General features: G+C 33.7%; 2 protein-coding genes across 2 annotated transcripts; both read right to left on the bottom strand.

Annotated features, from left to right (window-relative positions):
- Positions 1-623: 623 nt before the first annotated feature.
- Positions 624-5,127, bottom strand: LOC136209017 (late embryogenesis abundant protein ECP63-like). The gene is made up of 3 exons (XM_066000359.1): positions 4,116-5,127; positions 3,949-4,040; positions 624-1,050 (listed from the first exon to the last, which is right to left on the bottom strand). Exons 1-3 carry the CDS (start codon positions 5,028-5,030, stop codon positions 789-791), a joined length of 1,269 nt encoding a protein of 422 aa, XP_065856431.1. The 5' UTR covers positions 5,031-5,127; the 3' UTR covers positions 624-788.
- Positions 5,128-19,699: 14,572 nt separating this feature from the next.
- On the bottom strand, positions 19,700-24,967 carry LOC136209753 (probable glycosyltransferase At5g03795). Its single transcript, XM_066001335.1, has 4 exons — positions 24,440-24,967; positions 22,903-23,147; positions 20,832-21,180; positions 19,700-20,436 (listed from the first exon to the last, which is right to left on the bottom strand). The coding sequence occupies exons 1-4, from the start codon at positions 24,767-24,769 to the stop codon at positions 19,750-19,752; spliced, it is 1,611 nt and encodes a 536-aa protein (XP_065857407.1). The 5' UTR covers positions 24,770-24,967; the 3' UTR covers positions 19,700-19,749.
- Positions 24,968-26,966: the final 1,999 nt, after the last annotated feature.

Genomic DNA, 26,966 nt, shown 5'->3' with positions numbered 1-26,966 from the left:
AAGGAAAGAGGAGGAGAGAGAAAAAAATTAAAAAAAATTAAAAAATCGAATTTTCTAAATTATCCCTGTACCATGTCAGATTTTTAACGGATTTTTTACCGTCTCCTTGATTTTGCTAACAGTGACAACCACGAGTACCTATTTGTAACAAAAAATACCACAGGTACCACATCACAAATCGGCAAAACCATAAGGTAGTTTTTTATAATTAACCCAAAATAAAATTATAAATTACTAAATACCACATTCTTTTTTTTACTAATTACCGTTTCCATTTGAAAATTTTTACCTGCATTTATAATTTTAATTAAAAACTAAAAATATAATTTTAATTAAAAACTAAAAATAATTAATATATGACAATCTAAACCTCAAAATTTACATTTTTTAATTAAAAAAAACCATAAAACTAATATATATATTTTTTTATGACAATTTTATATTTTTAATCACGAAAAGTTTGAATTTTTTTATATTTTCATCACTAAAAATATGAAAATGGACTGAATAGATCTAACACCCACCCTACCCATGGGTTGAATGGATCCAGCTATAATAAAAACAATTGCTCATCAACCATAATTTTTACATAAGATAATTATTAAGCAAGTGAATATCTTAAATTATTTAAAGCAGTTATTCATATTCATAAGCAGATGAAGAGAGCAGTGTACAAAGCAGCCTTTTTCAAGTTCTTATTCCCACACAATTATAACCATAAACATACCCATAACACATTAAACATTGTTAGCCAAACACTCCCTCCCTCTCTTCCTATTTTTTGATCTTTACCGATTAGCACGATCATCATCTAGCCGTCCAACATCATTGAAAGTTTGACCAGACATTTGATCCGACGCTTTGAGAGCGTTTGCAACAGCACCGGGTTTGGTTTCTTCAAATACCAAGACCGTCTTTCTTCCAGTCCCTCCATGCTCACGTGCTGCACGTGTTTCTTCTACAACATCATGTGGTTGGGTAAGCTTAGCTTTAATAGTGTCCTTTATGTTTCCTATATTGCCGAAGATGGTGTCCTTGGCTGCACTTCCCCTGTTTCAAAACCCATCATCAAAATCTAAACTTGGACCCCGGCAGAGCCGGTAACTGATATATGGGCTAATAGGCTAATTTTAGTAGTAATTGAGCTGATTTTAATCTTGGGTCAATTACCTGAATATCATAATTAATAATTAAATATAAAATGTCTAGTCCTAGAGAAGTGGGACTGAAACTCATTTTGAGTACGAGTCGAGTCTTATATCGGTCAAGAGTGAGTCTTATATCGGTCAAGTCTTATGTCGATCATAGAGAACACCAACACAAACACAGAGAAAAATGGCAAAAGAAACCAATCCATGACTCAACATCGGTAGAATGCTACCTCCAATTTTAATCTTGAATCAATTACATGAATATTATAATTAATAATTAAATATAAAATTATAAATAAATCATATCACCGAACCAAACTTAATTTTTAATATTTAATTTTTAATATGTCATTCTTCTTTTTATTTATATATATATATATATATATATATATATATTTATGATTATATATATGATTCTATATATAATGATTTTAGATTATAATTTAAGTTCGCTGTTAAATTAGGTATTTGCAGTGCTGTGCTTGCAGAGCTATAGGATCTGTACTTTGGATTAAAGTTAGCTTGGGATAGACATTTGAAATTGACCCGCTTGTGGTTGTAGATTTGGTAAAGAAAGATAAAGATCATATGCATAAGTTCTTTTGACTATTAATAAGTGCCAAAAATTGTTAAATCAAGATTGGAAAAAGGAGATAGGATTGAAAAAAGGTTAGATTGATTCATATTCTCCGCGAAAGTAACCGTCCCGTGAACTGAATGGCGAATTATGTAGGAAGTTTACACCTAAATCTTCACGGATGTAATGCGCCCCTGCAGACATCATTGATGTCTTATTTTCTGATATTTGTGATACTTGTCTTCCTAGAATAAAGAGTATCACTTAGCTTGTTCTTTGTTGTGCTCCGGGATTTCGTCTCCTCCATTAAAATAAAAAATAATAATTTAAAATTTCTAAATTCCAATTCACATATACTTTTAATTTATAAATTCTAATCCTTAAAATAAAAGAAAATAATATCACCAAATTTAATTTTGAATAATATTATAATTTTAGACCATAATTTAAAATTTCTAAACTCCAATTCATATATAATAAACCCTAAAAAATATATCCTCAATTTCTAATTTATAAATTCTAATTTTTAATAATATTATTAAAAGTACTGATTTTACTTGTAAAATTTTCTTTTACTTGTGAAATTTTCCTTGCGGATTTAGATTTATGGAGTTCTCTAAAAGAGTTCTCCTCTAAAAAGATCTCCAACGGCCTCTTAAATTAGCTCTTAAATTAAAATTTGAAGAAGGAGAATGAAAATTCATCTCCAACAGTCTCTTAGTAGCTACTCAAATCACTAAGAGCCTCTTCATCCTCTCTTTCACTAAAAAATCTCTTCTGCTCTAAAGAGAGGTGTTCAGACTTTCAAAAGATTAACACCTAGGGGGCTGATAGGATATAGAAGGCCTGTGGCCCACTGTCTCCAAAAATGATTGATGATGCTACTAAATTAACATCCAAAAATTAGTCGGGTCCTATTAAAGACTCTAAATCCAAAGTGTTTTTTTTTTTTTTTTCTAAATACAAAATTCTAATTATTATTTTTTTAACCTGTCTAAACTCTTCTTAATCCAAATTTTTCTAATTTTTTTTTACCTATTCAAGTTTGTTATTTTTTTAATTGTCAAACTCTTCTTAAATCCAAATTAAGATCCAAATTTCTAAATTTTTGTTAGATATCGAACCCTCCTTCCTAAATCCAATTTTTTTCTATTAAAACCTTTTTCTATTAGACATTTTTTTAAAATTGTAAGAATTTTAAATATGATAGCTTAATTTTATAGGATTTGCATCCTAAAAAATAGTGTGTTAGCTAACCAACCTGACACTACAAAAAAAAAACAAAAAATCGCTAGCATTAGAATAGACATGCCTAGCTACCAAATGAGCAACCCTATTCACTAAAAACGACTAACAAACGATACTGAGAAAGTAGGATTTGATTCAAGAATAACTCCTAAATTAATATTTAACTATTCAGATTATCTAAATCTGAAATTCTTTTTTCTTTTATTTATTTTACCTATTAAACCGTATGAATCCAAAATTCATAATTTTTTTAAGATATTAATCCCTTCTTAATTCTAATTTCTTCTTAAATCCAGAATTCTACGAATTCTTAAATCCAAATTAATTTATAATTTTTTTAGAAAATTATTCTTAAATCCAAATTTCTTAATTTTCTTTTACCTATTAAACCCTCTAAATCCAAATTTCTCCAAATTAAATTCTAATTTTTTTAGAAAGTCATTCTTAAATCCAATTTTTTAATTTTCTTTTTACCTCTTAAACCCTCTAAATCCAAAATTCTTAATTTTTTTTGCCTATTAATAATACATATATATTATATAAATTTAATATAAATATGTTGATTAAATTTGAAAAATAAAAGACAAGTTTTCTATTTACTTTATATAACTAAGGGTATTTTTGAACTCTAATGTAGAAAAATAAAAGGAGGGACTAAACAATTGATTAATATAAAACTTAAGGACCTTAAAATATATGTGTGAGCTGACTAGTATTTTAGGTAAAAAAACATGGACTGATTAATTATTTATATTGACATTTAAAAATTGATTTTTAAGTATTCAAATTATAACAAGTGACAAAAAAATTGTTTTTACAAAGGCAAGTGTTAACTCGGCCCCAACCGACCAATAATACAACCACCTACTATAAGGAAATTATCACCCCTATCAAACACCCATTGTAGAACTGGAAAAAGTTGGAAATTATATGAAAATGGATTGGTGAATTGAATTTTGAAGTGTTGATTACCTTTCAGCTGCAGTGTCCTTATTAGCTTCATTTTCCATCTTCATCTCTTCCATTTTCCGCCTCGTTTCCTCTTCCGCCTCGCTCAATTTCGCCTAAACACGATCAACGAGAACAAAATAATTAATAACGCAATCAAGACTTTTAGACAATAAAACTCATGAACTTACCTTGGTGAACTCAGCAGTTTCAGCTGTTTCCTCTTTAACTTCCTCTTTCTTCCCAGATAATACGTCCATCGCTCTTCTAGCCGCACCTTTAGCGGATTCGGTCAATCCACCAATCATACTACCACCACTCTCTTTCCCCTCCTCAGCTTTCTCCGCCGCATAATCCTTCGTCTCCTTCGCCTTCTCCCCCGCTTCACGAGCTTTCACGTCCATATAATCCGCCGTCTCCCCCGCCTTCCCCATCGCAGAATCCTTAGTCTCCTTCGCCTTTTCCACAGCAGAATCTTTATATTCCCCCGCCTTGTTTTTCGCCTCACCCGCCTTTTCCACTGCAGAATCCTTCGTCTCCTTCGCCTTTTCTACCGCAGAATCCTTCGTCCCCACAGCCTTGTCTTTCGCCTCATTTGCCTTTTCTACTGCATAATCCTTATACTCCCCCGCTTTCCCCACAGCAGAATCCTTAGTCTCCTTCGCCTTCTCCACCGCAGAATCCTTAGTCTCCCCCGCATTGTTTTTCACCTCATCCGCCTTCTCTATAGTCTTGTCTTTCGCCTCATTCGCCTTTTCTACCGCATAATCTTTATACTCTCCCGCCTTCTCCACCGCAGAATCCTTCGTCTCCTTCGCTTTCTCAGCAGCAGAATCCGTCGTCTCCCCCGCCTTCTGAACAGTGGAATCCTTACAGTCTCCGGCTTTCTCACCCGCATCTCGGCTTTTCCCCACGACAGCATCTTTAGCGTGCCCATAAGTATCGGCAACTTTCTTCAACACAGACCCAAAAACGCCAGGCCTATCCTCTCCTTCCCGAGGCAGAGTCTGCTCATAATACGTCGTCGTTTTAGCATCTGCGATATCAGACGCAGCTTGCTTGGCTTCTGCCTCTGCTCTATCTAGTTTTTCTTGTCCTGACGCCATTTTTTATTACAGTAACACAGGTTTTTTTAATCAAAGCTAGTTTGGTTTTTCTGTAGGAAATTTTTTTTTTTCGTGACGGATTAAAAAATGGAGTCTGGTTTTTGGTATATAAAGTGGCGGTGGAAGGTGAAACGTGGAGAAAAGGATGTGCCACGTGGCCAACATGCTGATGAAGAGTGACACGGATGTTGTTCTTGGTGTGAGAGAGATAAGGCTTGTAGATGAGCTGCATTCAACCTGGCGATGTATTCGGTGAATTTTGTTTTGTTATGGGGTTTCCACGTGTCTTGCCACCTGCTATAATCTAAGTTTTGGTCGGTGAATTTTTTTTTTTGGTTACATGTGGGAATGAGATGGTAAAAAGTGCATTTATAAAAAAAATCACTTTCCAAACACTTAAAACATTACTTGTTCCGGTCTATAATACAAATCTTTTAAGATTAATAGACACTAATTAAAAAATATAATTAATTTTAAGTAAAAGATTTTGTTACCCTTGTAATAATTGCATTCACTAGTAACTTTATCTATTTCCAAGATAAAAAAGTCAATTTAAATAGGGATATATTTAGTAAAAGTAAATTAATATGCATAGATTTAAGCAAAATGTCATCTATTGTGGAACAAAAAAAACTCTCTAAAAAGACTTCTATTGTGGACCGGAGGGAATATCTTTTAAAGTAAAAAGACAAATACTGTATAAGGTGAAAAATAAGTAAACAAACACCCCATAAATAGCACGAAATCAATATAATTAAAGTGTTTATCCATTAGTTCAGTCTGACAATCAAAATCGAATGATCTAAAAATAAAAGTTGAATCTAATTGAATAATAATAAATAACCGAATCAAATAATTTGATCGGTTCAGTCGATTAGTCGATTATTCGGTTTTCAAGCAATTTTTATATTTTTGATTCAAAAAGAAACAATTTATATATATATATATATATATATATATATATATATATATATATATATATATTTTGGATTTAGCTTAAATTAAAATCGAACTATGATTAGAAAATTAAATTATTAGTTTCTCAAGAATTAGTTAATGGTTATTTCTATTTGAGTCTCAGGTTTGATTAAATCTTTTATGAATTTGATCTGAGTAATCTGATATACTCTTAGTTAGATTCTAATTAATATAAATTGTTTCGTGTCATTATTTGTTGGAATCGAAATATTTGCAAGATCTGGATCACAGTTTGTTCGATTCTTTTTTTTGTTCTCGAACCGAGAGATCCATGAATTAGGATCCTAATGTTACCTACTAAATCTGAACTAAAGAATTTGTGTTTAGCTTGATTGATCATTATTTAGTGTTCAATTTATATGTTATACTAATGTAAGTAAGTTTTCTTTAATGGTAATATAAGATAAGATGAGTAACGTAAAGTACGAGAATTTCCAAAATTTATAAATCTAATTATTCAATAGTGTCGAATTAATGAAAAAAGTTTCTCAAAAAAATAATTTAAACAAAGTTATTATGATTTATTATTTTCTTAGAGTATTTCTAAAAGATTGTTAGTACACTCTTTAAAAATAATATAAAGGCTTAATACATCATTTGCCTCCTGAACTTGTTTAAAAAGCTTGATTGGTTCCCTGAACTTTCAAAGTGTTCCGATAGCCCCCTGAACTTGTATAAAATGTTCAGTTAGCCTCATGAACTTGCGTAAAATGTAATCAATTGATCACTCGGTCGTAAAAAAATAAGTTAAACGCGGAAGATGTATTTCACGCATCTTCATGTTATTACATAATTAAAAAAAATAGATTTAAAAGGAAGTTATTGTTTGCTCAACTATACAACTTGTCTTCTCTAATATTAGAATCGTATACTCCGATTTTGGTCGTTTTACTTTTTTTAAGACTCGTGGAATACATCTTCCGTATTTAACTTACTTTTTTACGGCTGAGTGATCAATTGATTACATTTTACGCAGGTTCAGGGGGCTAACTGAACATTTTATGCAAGTTCAGGAGGCTATCGGAACACTTTGAAAGTTCAGGGAGCCAATCAAGCTTTTTGGACAAGTTCAGGGGGCAAATGATGTATTAAGAGCATCTCCAAGAGACTCTTAGTGAGCTCTCTAAAAATAATATAAATAATTGACTCTTAGTGATTTAAGAGTGGCTAAAATATATCATCTCCAACAATACTCCTTATATTCACTCCTTATTTATTATTTTATTATTAAGATTATTCTTTATTGTTACATTATCAATAGTGTGAGGAGAGAGACACATCAATAATAAATTATTAATAAAAAATGAAGTCAGGAGGCACTAAGAGGTGGAGAGAGACTCTCTATTAATAGAGATGATGGAGAGGCTCTTAGTAATTTGAGGAGCCACTAAGAGGCTGTTGGAGATGAATTTTCATTATCCTTCCTCAAATTTTAATTTAAGAGCCAACTTAAGAGGCTGTTGGAGATGCTCTAAGCCTAATATAAATAATTGGCTTTTAGTGATTTAAGTGTGACTAAGACATATCATCTCCAACAATACTCATCATATTCCATCTTTATTTATTATTTTATTATTAAAATTATTAATTATTATTATATGTACCAATAGTGAAAGGAGAGAGGCTCTTTAATAATAAATTATTAATAAAAAAATGGATTAAGGAGGCACTAAGAGGTGGAGAGGGGTTCTCTATTAATAGAGAGGATGAAGAAGCTCTTAATGATTTGAAGAGTCACTAAAAGACTGTTGGAGTTAATTTTTAACTTTCTCTCCTCAAGTTTTAACTTAAAAGCCAAATTAAGAGACTGTTGAAGATGCTCTTATATCTTAGAAATCTAAGAGTTATCAACTAGTTGTTTCCGATCTATTATTTATTAATGAAACTTCTTTATTTCATCAATTATTGAACTTTAATTGTTTGTATTTCCTTAATTTATATTATTTCGATCGGTTCGGTTAATTCGATATACCGAACGAAATATTAGAAAAAGTAAAATCAAACCCAAACCTAATAGATCGAAAAACTAAACCGAAAAACCGAAATTCATCGGTTATTTTGATACGGTTCGGTTATACGGTTCGGTTTTTAAATACACCTACATGTAATTTTAATGCTAGGGGTTTAACTTCGTAGGTGATACTAGGTAAATATATATTCATCATTTGGTACTCAAGATATTCGAATCAACTTTCGAAGAAAGAGAACATATGACACATCCTCAGTGAAATAGAGGAGTATGACTGACTGCTATTAGAAACTTTGATTTGGAAAGTCTAACTAGACCCAATTAAAGATCCCGTCGTTATTATAATTACGTCTTGATCTTGAGAATCACGAATAGTGAGCTTGAGGAATATCATGTCCCGATATCTGGACACACGTTCATCTATCAACAAGTGATATGTAGCACACCTGGCTCCTCAACTCATAATCTTCTTTTACAGTTCGATCACAGTATAAATAGAGTAAGCCCAACTCAAGGTACATAAGTTCATTCATTCTATTAAACTTACATTAATCTTTTGTTTACCCACTATGATCATCATCCAGTAGTCATCAGAGCGAGTTAGTCGAACAACGATCCCCTTTGACCATATTTCTGTACAATCGCATGTTGACAAGCGGACTCTCGGTCGCATCAATAAGTAATGTGTCATTTTTTAATTAATACGAACTTGACACGCAAAATTTTAGGTTGGTTAGCGCTAACATGCTAACCAAAAAATGACATGAATATTTAAAACTACTATTGTATTTTCTCGTATTTTCACATCTTTATTAAAAAGGTAATTAAATTACAACTATTACTTGAAAACACAATTTAAACCTCCTATATTATTATAAACACATTACATGACCCTCCAACATGATATTAACAGACTTTTGGATTAGGAATTCTTTGGGTTCAATACAACTGACTGGCACTTCCATCCCGAATTAGGAACCTTTGATTTTCTTTCTTTTTCTCCCTATAAAAATATCTGTAGTGGGGGTATATTTATATTCTTTTAATTTGCTTTTATAATAGTGGTATCAGTACAACTTATTGGCACTTCCATCCCGAAAATGTAGTATACTCATACTACACTTCCATCCCAAAAATTCAATTGGATTTATTTTCCCATAAGAATGCGTGTAGTAGGCAGGGTCGGCTTGCCTTTAAGGTAGCCAAGGCCACCGCCTAGGGCCCCAAAAAAATTGGGGCCTCATATGTGTTTTTAGTTTAATATAATAGGTTATAAATTTCCAAAATAAATTATATCATATATTATGAATTAGGTCTATACTGGAACTTAAATTTATAATATATAGGATAAAGGTTACAAATATGTAAAAGAAGTATATATATAACAGATCTGAACAAGATATGCGTGTTTATTGAAGAAATCTAACCAAAGGTTAGAGAAATTACAAGAATTGAAAGATTGAATTACAGAGAATGAAGGAATTAAGAAATGAAATCTTGAGAATATAAAAAGGACAATAATCGATACCTTATACCTAGCAGCTAGTCTGATATTTATACAGCCTAAAAACTAAAAACTAACCGTTGAGTAAAACGGTAGAAGCTACTGCGTTTTGTCTAATACCCCCCTTCAAGCTGTAGTGTATACAGATAAAACACTAAGCTTGCTGAGATTGAGTTGGAACAACTTTGGTGAAAGTGGTTTGGTGAATATATCAGCAACTTGGTTGATTGAAGAAACTGGGATTGGCTTAATAACTCCTTGCACTAGCTTTTCCCGAACAAAGTGACAATCTAATTCGATGTGCTTTGTTCGATCGTGGAATGTTGAATTATTTGTAAGATAGATGGCAGATAAATTATCACAGTAGAGAGGCACTGGTACTCTAGTTGACAATCTTAAGCTTTGAAAGACATATAGCAGCCATTGTACTTCTGCTGCAGCAGATGACATTGATCTGTATTCGGCCTCTGTTGAAGAGCGTGAAACATTGCTTTTTGCTCTTCCAAGAAATGAGAGATTGACCCAAAAACACACAGTATCCTATGACACTCCTTCTTGTATCTACACATGTGGCCCAGTCAGCATCTGAGAAGGCCTGTAAGTGCCGAGACTGCGTTTTGGCTGGATAAAACAATCCCTGACCAGGATTGCCTTTGATGTAATGCAGAACACGTTGAGCAGCTTTAAGGTGGATAGCAGTTGGTGCTGAAAGAAACTGGCTAAGGGTATTGACAGCAAAGGTGATGTCTGGTCTGGTATTGGTTAAGTAAACCAATCTACCAATGAGCCTTCTATACACAGTAGGATCAGGCAACAGAATTCCTTGATCTTTAGAAAACCTTGCAGTAGGATCCATGGGAGTAGAAACTGGTTTTGCCCCTAACAGACCTGCATCTTCCAACAGTTCTAAAGCATACTTTCTTTGAGATATGTTAATGCCCTTTGATGTTCGAGCTATCTCAAAGCCAAGAAAAAATTTTAAAGTTCCCAAATCCTTAATACGAAATTCATTATCCAAAGATGTCTTAATAGAATCTATTTCCTTAATATCAGTACCAGTTAATATAATATCATCTACGTATACAAGTAGAACAGTAACAAGATTTAATCTATGTTTTATGAACAAAGAATGATCTGAAACACACTGTTCATAACCATGTAAAACCAGAAAATTGGATAGTCTAGCAAACCATTGCCTACTAGCTTGTTTTAGACCATACAAAGATCTTTGAAGTTTACATACCATATCAGCATGAGGTAAAGAAATTCCAGGAGGAGGTTTCATATAAATTTCTTCATGCAATTCTCCATGAAGAAAAGCATTATTAACATCACATTGATATAAACCCCAACCTTGTAAAGCTGTTATTGCTAAAATTAATCTAACAGTAGTTAATTTAACTACTGGTGAAAAAGTATCAAGGTAATCTATACCTTCCACTTGAGTATATCCCTTAGCAACATGCCTAGCTTTGTATCGTTCTAAAGTACCATCACTTTTAAGTTTGACTTTAAAAACAAAACCACAATTAATTGGTATCTTACCTGGAGGTAAATCAACTAGTGTCCATGTTTGATTGGCTTCTAAAGCCTCTAATTCTTTTGTCATTGCTTCCCTCCAACATTGATGTTTCACTGCTTCTTTGTAACTCTTAGGTTCAGGAATGATAGTTAAATTGAGAACATAAGACTTATGAACATGAGCTAAGTGTGAATAACTAATGACTGCTGACAAAGGATGTTGTACAGATTTCTGTATCATAGGTTCAACACTAACCTGATGACAATGATAGTCTACTAAATAAGAATGTGTCACTCTCACTCTAGTAGACTTTCTTATACTTGGTTCAGGTGTGGCTTGGCTTTCTACAGTTGTCATTCTTAGGTCAGATTGACTATTCTCAATAGACTCATCAGTATTCGCAAAATCTGTAGATTGAATAGTAGTTATTGGTTCACTGTTTATCACTTCATTACTATGAAGTTGATCACTGATTTCAGATTCCCTAGTAATCCCTTCAACACTAGGTATAGACTGTTCATGAACTAAGTCAAGTGGTTGGTCATAATCTAATTCTATAGATTCATTAGGAAAAGTTCCATTTTCTCCTGTAAAATCATTATAAAGAGATAACGACGCTAAACATTCTTGACTTAAAGTTTGAAAGTCTATTAAAGGAGGATGAACATTAGTGGATGCATAAGGGAAAATATGTTCAGCAAACTTCACATCTCTAGAGACCGTGTAAGTATGTGTTATAAGATTGTATACCCTATAACCTTTAACTTGAGATTTAAAACCCACAAAGATACAAGGTATTCCTCTAGGATCCATTTTATTCCTACCCTGTTTAAAATTGACTACATACACTAAACTACCAAAAACTTTCCAAGTTCATATAGTCAACAGGTTTATTATACAAAACAGAAAAAGGAGTCTTATTGCTTAAAACTGGAGTAGGCATTATGTTAATCAAATATGCAGCATGTAACACACAATCCCCCCAGAAGGTTAAAGGTAAAGATGCTTGAAATCTTAAAGACCTAGCAACAGATAACAAGTCCTGATGTTTCCTTTCCACTATACTATTTTGTTGAGGAGTATATGGACAAGAAAGTTGATGTAAAATACCTTTTGTATGACACAGTGTTCCTAATGCTAACTCGGGTGCATTATCACTTCTAATGGTCCTGATTTTCACAAAAAAAATGTGTTTCTACAAAATTATAAAAACCTTCAAAGCATTTAGGTGCCTGTGCCTTATTTTTTAACAAGTATATCCATGTAAAACGACTAAAATCATCAATGATAGTCAAAAAATACTTATAACCCTGCTCAGTTTCAGTGGAGAAAGGTCCCCAAACATCAAGATGAACAAGTTCAAAAACTGAAGTAGTATGTGTTATACTAACAGGAAAAGAAAGCCTCTTCAGCTTAGCTAGAGGGCAGATATTACAATCAAAATGTGAATGAGATGTCTCCTTCACAGTTATTGGTAAATCATGCAACAAACTAAATTTGGAAATAGGAAAATGCCCTAATCTACAATGCCACAACTGTTCATTAGTAAAATGATGTGACTTAGGCTTAATGGATGTAGAAATTGCTCCCATAGTTGACTGCTTAGGAGATGCTTTATTCTGCTTTTCATGTGGAATGATGTATAATCCTTTGTAATATCTAGTTGAACCAATCGTCAGCTGTTGATTGGTGTCCTGAATATTACAAATATCAGAATCAAATAAGCATTTTACATGTGAATGTGATGCTAATTTGCTTACTGACATAATATTGAAAGTAAAAGAAGGTAGATAGAAAACATTCTTTAAGTATAAGCGATCATTAACCTGAACATCCCCTATTTTAGTAACCGTAAGCTGTTGATTATTAGGCAATTTCACAACTATATTATGAGTATCATGCACCGTATGAAAGTAATCTAGATTATTAACAATGTGGTCAGTAGCCCCACTATCTAGAATCCAACCATGTTGCATAATATCCATAGAATCTTTCATGATATTATTAATAACATGGATAGAAATACCTGGATTGATAACACTTCCAATGACATGAGAATGTCCTGATTTTGTTGTTCCATGTGATGGATTATCCAGCATATTCATCAGCCTATTATATTGCTCCTTGGATAAAGTGATACCAGAAATAAGTTCTTGAGGATTTGTAGAAGCAACTGCTTGACTGTCTACAGGAAAATTCTCAGCAGCAACATGAGCTATAGTATTATCACCACTACTAGAACCTACTCCTTTCTTCTTTGTGAACTTAAAACCAGCAGGAAATCCATGTTTTTTGTAACACTGATCAATTGTATGCCCAGGTTTGTCACAGTGACTACATTTGGGACCTTTTTTCTTATTGTCATAAAACTGACCCCTAGCCAAATTCACAGATGACTCAGTAGAAACACTTCCTATATTCTGTCTCTCTTGTTGCAAAATTAAAGAAAGTGTATTAGTGATATCTGGCATGGGTTTCATCAAGAAAATCTGTGACCTAACATTTGCAAATTCAGAGTTTAAACCTTTGAGAAACCTAATGACTTGATCCTCTTCTTGATAATTCTTCATCTTAGTTAAGAGTGTTGAACACTTGCACACAGGATCGCAATTACAAACATAAAGTGGCATGTAATTGATTAGTTCCTCCCACAAAATCATCTGCTCAGTGTAGTAATCTGTTACAGAAAGAGATCCTTGATTGAAAGAATATAATTCTTCCTGTAACTCAGAGATCTTGAGGGAATCATCTTGTGCAAAACGTTTTTTCAAATTATTCCAAACATCAAGAGCAGATTCAAACCATTGAACACTTTTGGCTATAGAAGGAGTAACTGACCTTGTTATCCATGAGAAAATCATGGTATTACATCTATCCCATGCAGGTCGATTCTGAATTCTAATTGAAGATAGCGGCATCGATCCATCGATAAAACTGATTTTATTTTTTGCACGAAGAGCCATCTGAAATTCACGGCTCCATGAATGATAATTGTTTCCATTCAAAACCTGCGCTACAAGAACCAATGAAGGATTCTCTCCTGGATGTAAATAGTAGCAACTAGGCGGATTCAAAGATGGATCCACAAACCCTTGATTTGAAGAATTTCCTCCATGAGAAGTCTGATTTAATGGATTCTGAGTACCTGTTTCAGTTTCGTTTGCCATTGTTCAAGCTTGAACACCAAAAGTACGAATAACTGAACAAGACGAAAGAAGATTTGTGAAAGAAAATTTTTGCAAATAATTGCAAAAGAATGAATCGATCGCTGACAAAACGATCGAGAGGTGAAGAAATTGCAGTAATGCGATTTCTGATTCAAAGATTTCAGTAAAACAATCGCAATAGAATTGAGATTTAGCACGGAAGCGGCTCTGATACCATAACAGATCTGAACAAGATATGCGTGTTTACTGAAGAAATCTAACCAAAGGTTAGACAAATTACAAGAATTGAAAGATTGAATTACAGAGAATGAAGGAATTAAGAAATGAAATCTTGAGAATATAAAAATGACAATAATCGATACCTTATACCTAGCAGCTAGTCTGATATTTATACAGCCTAAAAACTAAAAACTAACCGTTGAGTAAAACGGTAGAAGCTACTGCGTTTTGTCTAATAATATATATATATATATATATATATATATATATATATATATATATATATATATATATATATATATATATATATATATATATTAGGTAGGATATTAAATGGAAGTATCAATACTTATTCTTCCATAAATCCTCCAAAATCCAATATCTGTTTATCAAATCCATATCAACGTCTTTTTTTTTTAACTTTAAACAACATAAAAGAAATAGCTATATATCCTATTCTCATAACTTTTAAATTACAAACTTTGCTATTAAATTTCTATCTTTTACATGAACGATGCATCTTGATAATTCTACAAGGATCCATTTTTAGCCGCAACAAAACGGCCCAACTCATCCCGAACAATACACCCAAACCCAGCCACATTCTCGTCTGCAAATGACGCACCATCCACATTCAATTTTAGGAAGCCAATTGGAGGACGTTGCCACACCGTCAGGCTTGGCTCAGCTGGACTGCCTGAAGGAGAAACCGACGCCTGAGCTTTCTTCCAGGCCTGAAGGAATGAACCGGCCGAATGGTACAGGATCGAAGCTTGTGAATCCTTCCGATTCCACACAATGTCATTTCTATAACCCCAAATAATCCACCATAAGACCGCTACAAGCTCAACAAGCTCCACCGGTTTAGAGAAGATCCACCCCCAATAATAAAAAATGTTTTGAAATTGGGTTCCCACATCCCCAATAGGCGAAATAGACCAAATAGCTCGAGCCATAGTACATCTGAGAAAAATGTGATAAGAATCTTCCACCGCCCCATGACAGAGCTCGCATAAATCTGAGATAGGAACCCTTCGGGCTTTCAGCGCGACTTTAGAAGGGAAACAGTTAGCAAGAACCCGCCAAAGAAGGTTCTTAACTTTAGGGGGAACTTTAAGATTCCAAACTTTATTCCATAGAGGAGAATCAATGAACCAATTTGTTCCAAATCCAGACATAAGCTTTCTATACCCACTTTTAACAGTATAGTTGCCCCGTCGTTCATCCTTCCAATACCACACATCTTGATCAACCTGATTAGATAAGGGGATACGGAGAATAAGATCTGCATCTCGAGGAGCAAAAATGCCTGAAACTAACCCAACATCCCAAGACCGTCGACCCTCCTCCATTAGATCAGCAGCCACTTCCACCCCTAACCCATCCAATTTTTCACTTACAATATATGGAAAATGATCGTCAGGGAGCCACGGGTCATCCCAAATCCGGACCTCCCCACCCGCCCCTACTAATCTACGAAGACCTGATTTTAACAATTCTTGAGCACCCATAATACTACGCCAAATGAAACTAGGATCATCAGATAAAGATGCATCAAGAAAAGAACAATTCGGATAATAAAGAGCCTTAAAAACTCGAGCCACAAGAGACTCATGATTTGAACTGAGCCGCCAACCTTGTTTAGCCAATAAAGCTGGGTTGAAATTATGCAATTTTCTGAACCCCATTCCACCGGCTTTTTTAGGGCAACACAGCTTATCCCACGCTTTCCAATGCAAGCTACCTTTACTCGAATCATCTGATCCCCACCAAAAAGAATTCATCAACTTCTCAAGATCATCCCAGATATTCATAGGAAAGAGGAAGAGGCTCATAGCATAAGTAGGAAGCGCCTGCACTACTGATTTGATCATAATCTCCTTTCCAGCTCTTGACAGAAATCTAGCCTTCTAGCTCTTCAGTCTAGCCCGCACCATGTCCTCAACAAAGCCAAAAACCTGAGCCCTATTCCTTCCCACCACCGAAGGTAGACCCAGGTACTTATCTGGGAGGTCTACAGCGGAAACCCCCAAAATATTACTAGTTTCAGCACACCCATCATCTGGGCAGTTTCGACTGAAAGATATAGAGGATTTTGATAAATTTATTTTCTGTCCAGAAGCACACTCATAATCATTTAGAGCTTGTTTAATTGCAGAAGCTTCTGATCGATTGGCTCCGAAAAAGAAGTAACTATCGTCAGCGAAGAACAGATGAGAGATTGCTGGCGCTTGATTCGCAACAACACAACCTCGGATTCGACCCTCTGATTCTAGTCGAGATAAGTAGAGAGAAAGACCCTCCGCACAGATAATGAAAAGATATGGTGACAGCGGATCCCCTTGACGGAGCCCCCTCTGTGGAACAATAGGGCCCACAACATGCTTCCTATGGACAACCCTATATTTAACCTTTATAACGCACTGCATTAATAGATTAACAAAGCTCGATGGGAAACCAAGTTTCACTAACATCTCCTGAAGAAATCTCCATTCCATCCTGTCATATGCTTTAGACATATCAAGTTTAAGAGCAGCTATACCACTTGAAACCCTTCTAGTCTTCTGATGGAGATAGTGATTCACCTCAAATGCCAGCATAACATTATCAGAGATAAGTCTGCCAGGGATAAAGGCACTCTGGGACGGAGATATAAGAACATGAAGCACTTTCTTTAACCGATTAGCTAAGACTTTTGACACAATTTTGTATATCACATTACAAAGAGCTATCGGTCTCAAGTCAGAAACCATCTCAGGCTTCGATTTCTTAGGGATTAATACAATATCAGTTTCATGAATCTCATCAGGCAACAAACCAGAATTTAACCATAACAGACATGCTTCAGTAACATGACCTCCTACTACACTTCCATCACGAAAGTGTAGTATACTCATACTACACTTTCATTACGGAAATTCAATTGGATTTATTTCCCTATAAGAATACGTGTAGTGGTTGTATACTTTCGAATTATTTCCCTATGGTTTAACTTTATACATTTGCGGATTATTATCGGTCAAGGTCATATAATCAATCTATATATGCACATTATCATAAAATCTTCATTTTCATTTCTTTTCGTGTATAAAGCATGCTCATACAAACTCTTTATAAAACCATTCTTTTAAAAGTACCCATTTATTCCCATATTCCATGCTCGATGGGTTTGCTTCCATCCATACAAGGCTTTCTTCGATAGATAAACTTTATCTTCATATCCTTCTTTACTCTATCCAGGTGGTTGCTCGATGTAAACTTCTTCCTCTAGGTGACTATTCAAGAATGATGATTTTACACTCCTTGCTACCGAAGCAAACGCTTCTTTATAGTCAATTCCTAGTCTACGCTTATGACTATTGGCTACTAATCTTGCCTTGTATTTTTCCACTTCTCCGTATATATAAACATGCTAAAATTCAAACAATAAGAAATACTTTACAATTACTTTATTTAAGGGATGTAGTGTAGGGATTACAACAGATACAAATTTTGCAGATAACTGGTACTACCAAACTCGAATAAAACTATCCAAACCATATGCAAAAAGGAGTTTAGGATAGAAATAAGCTTTATAAAATTTTAATTAATTAATTTACATATTTAAACATGTACAAGTATCTACTAATAATGTAAACAGAAATGATGATTATGTATCCATTAGAGTAATAAGACAGAACAAGTACTTCAAAATATAAAACGAAAATGATATTAAGATTACGACCCATTATTAGAGTGATGAGATAGAATTGATAGTTCAAAATATAAAAATGATAAAAGTACATGTGTGACATTACTCGCTAGTATGCTACCCTACCTTATCCGTTATCTTATCTTTCCTACCGTGAAGCTGTTGGATTGACTAATAAAAATATTACGAGGAAAAAATATATAAAACTATAGGGTTATTTTCTAGGCATGTGGATGTTTAGGGGTAGATTACACTCATGGCTACTGAACTTTAGTTCTTCAAAAAGTATTTGAGAGAGATAATACGAATTTATATAATTAAAAAAACTCTAAAAATTGAGATTCTGAAAAATAAAAAATATAGTTTTATAGTAAATATCGTTTCAAACAATTTTAATTAATGAACATTTTCAATTTTAAAACTTTAACGGTTATTTTGAGTCGTTGGCTAATATTGAATGACAATAATATTAGAAAATATAAAATTGAGTAACTTTTATATTATATTTTACAGTTACCGTAAAAATGAATCAAGTTCAATAACCACAGGTGTAATTTACCCATTTAAGGACGGAAGTTGTCACCTGACAACTTACAGTCCATAATTCTGCAATTCCAGTCCAAAAATTTGAAATTATACAAATTTGAAATTTCCAAATTCCAAAATTGAAGAAAAGAAAAAAATACCCATCCAGTTTTTATAATGCCAATTGAAAAAAACCAAAATCCGTTTTTAACAGAAAAAACTTAAAAACTTTTTAGTTCAACAAACTCATTTTATTTCGGAATGTCTAATATAACAATCAAATAATAGCTCAAGATAAATCTGCAATTTCTAAAATTAATAGGTACTCATTTAGCCAGGCCGAGCTATCCCATTTTTATAAAAAAAAAGAAAAAATTATACAGAAATTCATATTCTAAAAACTATTTACAATTATATCAAGTTATAATTTTGGATTATGTCAAACTAGTAAAATCAGTATTTTTAATATATTTTAAAGATTAGAATTTATAAATTAGAAGTCTAGAATATATTTTCTAAAGTTTATGATTTATAAATTGGAATCTAGATTTTTTAAATTATAGTATAAAATCATAATATATAAAAAATAATGACATATAAAAGAATTAAGTTTGGTGATATGATTTAATTGTAATTTTATACTTAATTATGATATTCATATATTTGACCCAAAAAAAATCCCAAACCCCGAGAAAAAACTAGTTGGATTTAGGGAAACTTGGACCGGATCTAATATCAAAGAAAGCCCATGAACCCGAAAGTTGTTCAATTACTAATTTATTTTCTTTTCTCCGAAAAGAATATTAATTGAAAGCTACATTCATTCATTTAAGCAGAACAATTTGCAGGCAAATTATTAGAAGCACATGGTTCTCTATGTCAATTGAAAAACATTCTATACATATTTTGACACGTGGAACATGAACTCATACATATTATAAGAGGCCCAACTATTTTAATTATTATATGAAATCACAATACACGTGTCCAATTGTGAATTGGAGGTCCTCCGAGTGACATGGAAGACCGAGTGCTTAATATAAGAACTCGTTAACTAAATACATAATATATTTTCAACAAAAAAAAAAACTAAATACAGAATATGAAATTAAAATTAAATTAAGTGTATACAAAAATCCTTCAATTAAGTATTGATAGATAATTTATTATCATCATTAATTCTAACATTCAATCTTCTAAGCCAAATAGAATGAAGAATCATATGATAAACATCATACCTCTTAGGTGGAGAATTCACCTCAAAATGCTTCCTTATTTGCACTACTCTCCTTTGCATTCTAATATATTGACTAGAAGATATACTCTCCAATATCCGCTTCAAGTTCGGTATCTCGCTCACCGGAACCTCGACGGAAAACGACTTCCAATTCAAAACATCGCTAAAAGGAGGCACGTAATGGTCTGAAATCAACACGGGCACGCACCCAGTGTAGAATGCTTCGACGACTCTAGGGCTTGCGACTTCGTAACCGCTCGGACAAAGACAGAACTTGGTCTTTCTCATCATGTCGTAGTATGATATGCCTTTCGGGAGGTATTGATGTACCTTTATGTCATCGTCTTTGTTTTCCCAATGCTGGAGGAGGATAGGGCGTATAGGGCCGTGAAGCCCTCCTGCGAAGAAGGCTAGGATGGATCGTTTTGATGGAGATGGTCCGCCGATTATACCCTTTGTTGAACCGGTTTGGAGATTGATTTCCGGGAAGGATACGTCTTTCATGGGATTGAATCTTTCGGATGTGTTTGCGTTGCATAGTGCACGAATCGAGTTTTTCCCGAGATGAGGATGCGAAAACGAAGTTTCCGGCCCCTACATTCATATTAGGTCATCATTGTTATCAACAACATAGTACTTATTCATAGTAAAACAACGACGCTACACCTAGCAATATTTGGTAGTTACGCATCGTTAAATAAGAGACTAGACGTGGTAACTAGTCAACGTAATATACTTCATCTAGCAATATAAGGTAGTTACGCATCGTAAGATAAGACACTAGATGCGGTAACTAGTCTACGCATCATTAAATAAGACACTAGACACGTAAACTAGTCAACATAATATACTTCATCTAGCAATATAAGGTAGTTACGCATCGTAAAATAAGACACTAGACATGGTAACTAGTCAGCGTAATATACTTTAAGACGCTCCGATATCATGTTAAACTAGAACTTAAAAGGCAGGGTTGTTAATTTAATTACCCAATCGTGGCAAGCAAGCATGAAATGGTCCGCCCCGAGGCTTCTATTCCAGTAAGGGTACTTTTCGGAAATTAGATTAACATAGTCCGCCACAGTCCTCCGAATGGGACCGAAATCGTGGGAATTCCGAACATAGACAAACTGGACCATCATTGCAACACTGAAGGGGAGGAAAAAGACGTGCGCCTTTTCGGGATCTTTGGTTCGGAACTGGCTATCGATCTCCATTCTGTGAATGAAATTCCCCTCCATAGAGTATATACTCTTGCAAGGACCATTGTGAAACACTGGTGGTTCCCCTTCTTCATAAACAAATACTTTCAACTGTTTTTCCATTTCTAAGTAACTCCTGTAATCACAAAATTAATTAGTATCAAATAAAGTTCGAATCGTATCCTCGTATTCTAACGACATCATTTATTAATTAAAATTTTATTTATTAGAATTAATGACACATTTGGTCAATTTCTAAATAATTTCTCAATTTAGGGAGGAATTCAAATCATTTATGTGTTTGTGGTAATTTTAGCCAGCCTCGTTGGTTAGGAAGGCGGATAAGCGGGTTATTAAATTTTTATATCCGTCCGATTGTCACACAGGTGGACCAATATTTCACAATCGTGAAATTAGATTCCTTGATGGGCTCATATGTACTAAGCCCAAAAGCCCAATTATAATCCGACGACCCAAAGGAAGGTCAACCCGACCTCGACCACATCAAAATGATTGGATACCCTAAGAGCAGGGCCGATTATGACATTTTATGAACCTGGGCGAAATAAGAGATAAGGGCCTTTAATAAACCTAAAATAGAAATTTGAGCACATTTTAGGCTTAAAATATCGTATTACCTTTTAAGCCTGAATGAGTATTATAACTACATTTTAACAAAAACAATTACTATATATATTAAAAAAAAAATTGGTCCCTTTTGGTCATGGCCTTGGGCGGCCGCACTCCTGGCCTATGCCCAATGCCGCCCCTGCTTAGGGGTATTTTAAACCTCGACCACATCAAAATGATTGGATACCATTGGGGTATTTTAGTCTTACACACCCAGCTAGAAATGCCTCTCTCTTTGTTCATATACATGGAGAGATCTAGAGGGAGGCTTGAACACCCACTAGTTGCCAAATTCTATGGAATTTGTATACGGGATTCTAATTTTCTAAGTAAAAACCATAGTTGTTAGAATCGTACGAGTCGAGTCGCGAGTCGACTCGTACGATTCGATTCAGTTCATGAAGAATTCGAGTCGTATCTATAGTACGACTCGAAAGCTTCATGAATCGGCTGAGTCACCACCGATTCGACCGATTCACCGAGTCATCGAGTCGGTCAATTCAGGCCACCATTTAAAAAAAAATTCAATTTTTAACAACTAAAAAACGTACAGCAGAAGAAGATGACTATTCACTCTACAAAAACAAAACAAAACGTACAAAAGTTATGAAACACAAATAGTTTCAATTAGATGACTCTTCACTTTTCAAATTCCAAAACCTTTGTTATTATCTCCTTCTGCTCTTTATTCTTTTATTCTTTCTATTTTCTATGTTCTGGTTGTCTCAACTTTCTTCTGTAACTTGATATAAGTTCTATTTAGATATTAAAATTGCATTTTTGGACTAATATTTAAAGTTAAATATGGTTAATGTTTTATTTTTTATAGCATTTTGAATTTGATCCGAATCTTACGATTCGATTCGATTCACGAGTCCCAATTCGCAAAATGAGATTTCGAGTCACGAGTCGAATCTCGATTTAACAACTATGGTAAAAACACCAAAAAATATCAATTTAGGAGCACCTATAAAATGAATCATGGATTCGTTATTGTTCATATACTTCTCAATTTATATAATTTGACTGATATCAATCCACCTACCGGTCCGCGCATCACACAGACGGACATGATATAAAAAAAAAAAATCACAACCCACTTATTGGCCTCACTAACCAACAGGGCGAACCAAAATTACCACAAACGCAAAAATAGTTTCAAATCCACCATAAATGAAAAAATTGTTTCGAAATTAACCACGAATTTGTCGATAACCCGAGTAATTACCTGTGGAAGACTTTGGCATTCCAATACATAGGACCCACTGGAAAATATTGAGAATCATGTGTTTGATTTCCGAATTTGGCATCTTTAATTGCAGCACGAGCATTTTGGAGTCCAGCTTCAATTCTTTCTAAATTGCTATATAATTTTTTCTCCAATTTTGCTGACGTGGACAGCTCATTACTTTCATTCTTTAAACTAGGATTAGGATTAATAATCCTAGTAATTGCATCTTCTGTTGCATTAATCTGCATAATTAAATTAATTATGTGTACATAAATATATATATTTCAATTATCCATCAAAATAAAATAATAAATGATGCAAGTTAGGTGATTAAGCTAAAAAAGACCATTAATTATTTATTAATTACATGATGGTCCGAAAAGGGAGGATAAGTTGCTTAATTTGTCAATTTTGTCTAATTTCTAAATTCTCCCCCACATAACTAATTTTTAATTAATTGAATTACTTCTAAATGCATGCTAAGGCCATGATATTTTCAATTTTTACACGTTATGCCATGTTCTTTCAATTTGAAAATTAAGCAAGCACCACCCAATAAAATTACGTTTATAGTCCCTAAACTATAGGGATATCAGCAATAACATGGACCTTAACTTCATTTTTGAAGTAAAAATTGATGAACTTGGAAAATTATTATAAAATTAAAATCCAACTCCATGAAAATTCGTTAAAATTTTGGCTAAAACAACTTTGACCATAACATTGATTTTTTTTTTTTAATGAATGTCATAAATTGAAGTTTCAAAATGTCAAATTGAAGGATCAATGTGACAAATTAAAAACAATGAGTCATAAAAATTGAAAATATTATAAGCCCTTTGAAGTTGTCCAAAAAGCTTCAAAATGCCCCTAACTTTCAAAGTGTTATGATATTACCCTTAAAGTGTTCTGATAGAAGAAGGGGGTCTAGAGGGGCATGTGAAGTTGTCCAGAAAGCTTGATAGTGCCCAAACTTTCAAAGTATTCTGATAGAATCAGGGGCTTAGAGGGGCCAAGCCCCGGGCGAACCAGCCCTACTTCGCCGTTGGAACTAGGCCTAATATAGATGAGTTTAGCCCCATATTTCCGACAAATTAAGGTTCAGAGTGCTTAATTAACTCAATCAATGAATCTGTATTTAGTTAGAAAATATGCAATAAATTTCTTTAAATTTGATCAAAACGACAATCTTCCTTTTTACATTACAAATCTAGCTTAATTTTTGAGATGTTTTACTCAGTCTTGTATTCTCCATTGACATCAACTACTTGCTTAAAATGTCTTGATTTTGCATGCAGAATTCTGTGAATTTTCCAGACCTTCCGCTACTGCTAGTATCAATTGATTACATCTTAAACAAATTAAAAACCTATATAGATATTTTAAGCAAGACCTTCAGCTTCTATATGCATCAATTGATTACCCTTTACACAAATTGAAAGACTATCGAGATATCTTAAGCAAGTCGAGACTGCTACAGGAACACCCTCCAGTCAGGGAAAATGATGTATTAAGCAAAGAAAGAAAGACTTACACGTAGTTGAATATTATGTATAGCCTGAGCATTGACTACTGCAGAAGAAGAAGAAAAAGACTGATCAAGAACCTTATCCTTCTCCTCCTCCGCCTCCTCCGCCGCCATCACCACCACTCCACCGCCGCCCTCATCTTTTGCATGTGAAACCACCGCCACACCATCACCCCCCTTACCATCTCCGACAAACCAAGAATGGTCAGAACCAAAACCCCAACCGGAAAATCTAGGAAGAAAGACAGAAACAAGAATCAAGGGTAAAACCAAGAACAACAAAAGCTTGGTTGAAGATGAAAACTTCCAAGTTCTGTAATAATTACAATTCCCCATATCTTACTAACTTCAAAAATCAAAACTTTACTAATTAATAAACTCTTCTTTTTGTATTCTTGCTTCTAGAAAAATTGAAAGATTTGATTTATTTTGGGTAGTTATAATAAAGAGAAAGAGAAAGAAGAAGAAGAAGATCAGAACTAGTTGAACATTTGGTAAACAATGGTTGCATTCTTTTGCCAAGCGTCTTCTCTATATGCTTCCTTTTTTTAATTCTTCATGCAACTTTTGTTGTTGCCTATTTTGCCCCTTGTTAAGTTTTGTTGTTTCCTATTATGCCCCTTGTTAACTTGACTCACCTCATGGTGGATCTAATCTTGACCTTGTCTAAGGGTTAAGGTATTATTCTACTTTTACTTTTGGGCTACCAACTTGGTTCAGCTTTGTGAGAAGCATTTTTGGATTTAATTCTCACTCAATGTATTTATGGAGGGGATAAAAGGATAACCAACCCATTTTCTCACTTTTACTACCTTAAATTATAAATTTTCACTGTTTTGGAGTTATTAGAATTTATAGATAGCTTTGTTTATGGGTTGGACCGGACAAGGTTTAAACTGAATCTAATCGAACATTATATGTAATTACTTTATCTAACCGCAGCTCAATCCATTTATATTTATATATATCACGCTCTGGCCGGATTGGGCTAGACTATCAATTATATGCAATATCAATTTTTTTATTATTTTTTATTAAGACTTGCTATTATTCGGATTGCATATTTCTAAAAGCTGCCATACAGGATAACCCCAGTTTCATTTGGTGAAATATTAGAGATACCCAACCTTTGCTCTTATCGAGTTCTCAATGTTTAGTAGGAATGGGGAGTGAAATTCGCATTTGGCATGACCCATGGCTCCCTATGTTGCAAATTCGTATATTAAGAGCCCTGCGATTAAAGGTTTGAGCATTAATACTGTCTCTGAATTATTGACTAATGATGACAGACATGGGATATTAACTTTGTAAAGGGCATCTTCTCATCTCGCGATCAAAATCTTATTCTCCAAATTCCCTAATGACGTTGAAGAACAAACCGTGAAGTTTATGGAAAAGTATGATTTAATGGCGTTTCAGTAAATTCTGTCAAGTTATTTTTACGATTGTGAACCCTTTTTCACATGGAGATGGGTCCGCGAACAAAACTCATGGCTTGTCCATAATATTTAGATCTTTTTAGCCAAATTCGGCCTTTAAAGCCTTCAATTTCGCTTTTTTGTGTTTTAGGCGATTTTTAAGGTTTTCCTTTTCCTTTTCTAATTATGATTTCCTTTTTTAGGGTTTTATTTACCTACTTAAAGGCATATTATCTTTGTAAGGAGGCAAATTATTTATCGATGAAATTATGATTTTTCGCATTACCAAAGTTCGTGGAATTTTAAAGGTTTCTAATAAGGTATACGTGCGCTGAATCAACTATTAGCGACAAGGTGTTTTTGTTCGCTGCATCATTGTCCAAGTCTTTAATCTTAAACTTTTCCTCTAAGTACCTCTTGATAGCTTCAATTTCTTCTCCATCATTGTCAGTAAGAATATTGTCATCGACATAAACCAAGCGACAAGTTATTTTGTCAGAATCATGTTTAATGAATACAGAGTGATCAAAAGGGATTGTTTATACCCAAAACTACAAAGCGATTCTATCAGTTTGACGTTCCACTATCGACTAGCTTGTGTTAATTTGTATAGGGATTTGGTCAATTTGGAAATAGAATTTGGTTTTGTTGTTGTAAAACTAAGAGGGAGAACCATATATACTTCTTCTATTAGATCAACATGAAGAAATGTAACATTGATATAGATGTCAATTCTAAATTGCAGCAATAGCAAGGATCAATCTGACAGTTTATATTTTACCACTGGAAAAAAGATATCGAGATAATCGATGCAATCCAAGCTACCCGACTATCAAGGTTTTGAATCCTGTAACATAAAGCTACCCATCTATTACGCCCTCTGTTTGAGTATACCTTTTGGCGACTAAATGTACTTTTTAACATTCTAATGTGACATCGACCTTTAATTTAACTTTAAACAACCATCATCGACAACCAATTGGTATTTTTAAGCGGTAACTCAATAACGTCCTATGTATAATATTATCAAATACCATCTAAATCAATTTAAAATACATACTATTTATTAATTGTTGAAGTAATTAATAGGGAAAAGTATAAAAATAAATCTTGTG

This window comes from Euphorbia lathyris, chromosome 10, assembly GCF_963576675.1.
Source record: "Euphorbia lathyris chromosome 10, ddEupLath1.1, whole genome shotgun sequence".
Classification (NCBI taxonomy): domain Eukaryota; kingdom Viridiplantae; phylum Streptophyta; class Magnoliopsida; order Malpighiales; family Euphorbiaceae; genus Euphorbia; species Euphorbia lathyris.
Note: the sequence above shows the minus strand (reverse complement) of the source record. Positions and strands in the feature narration are given on the sequence as shown.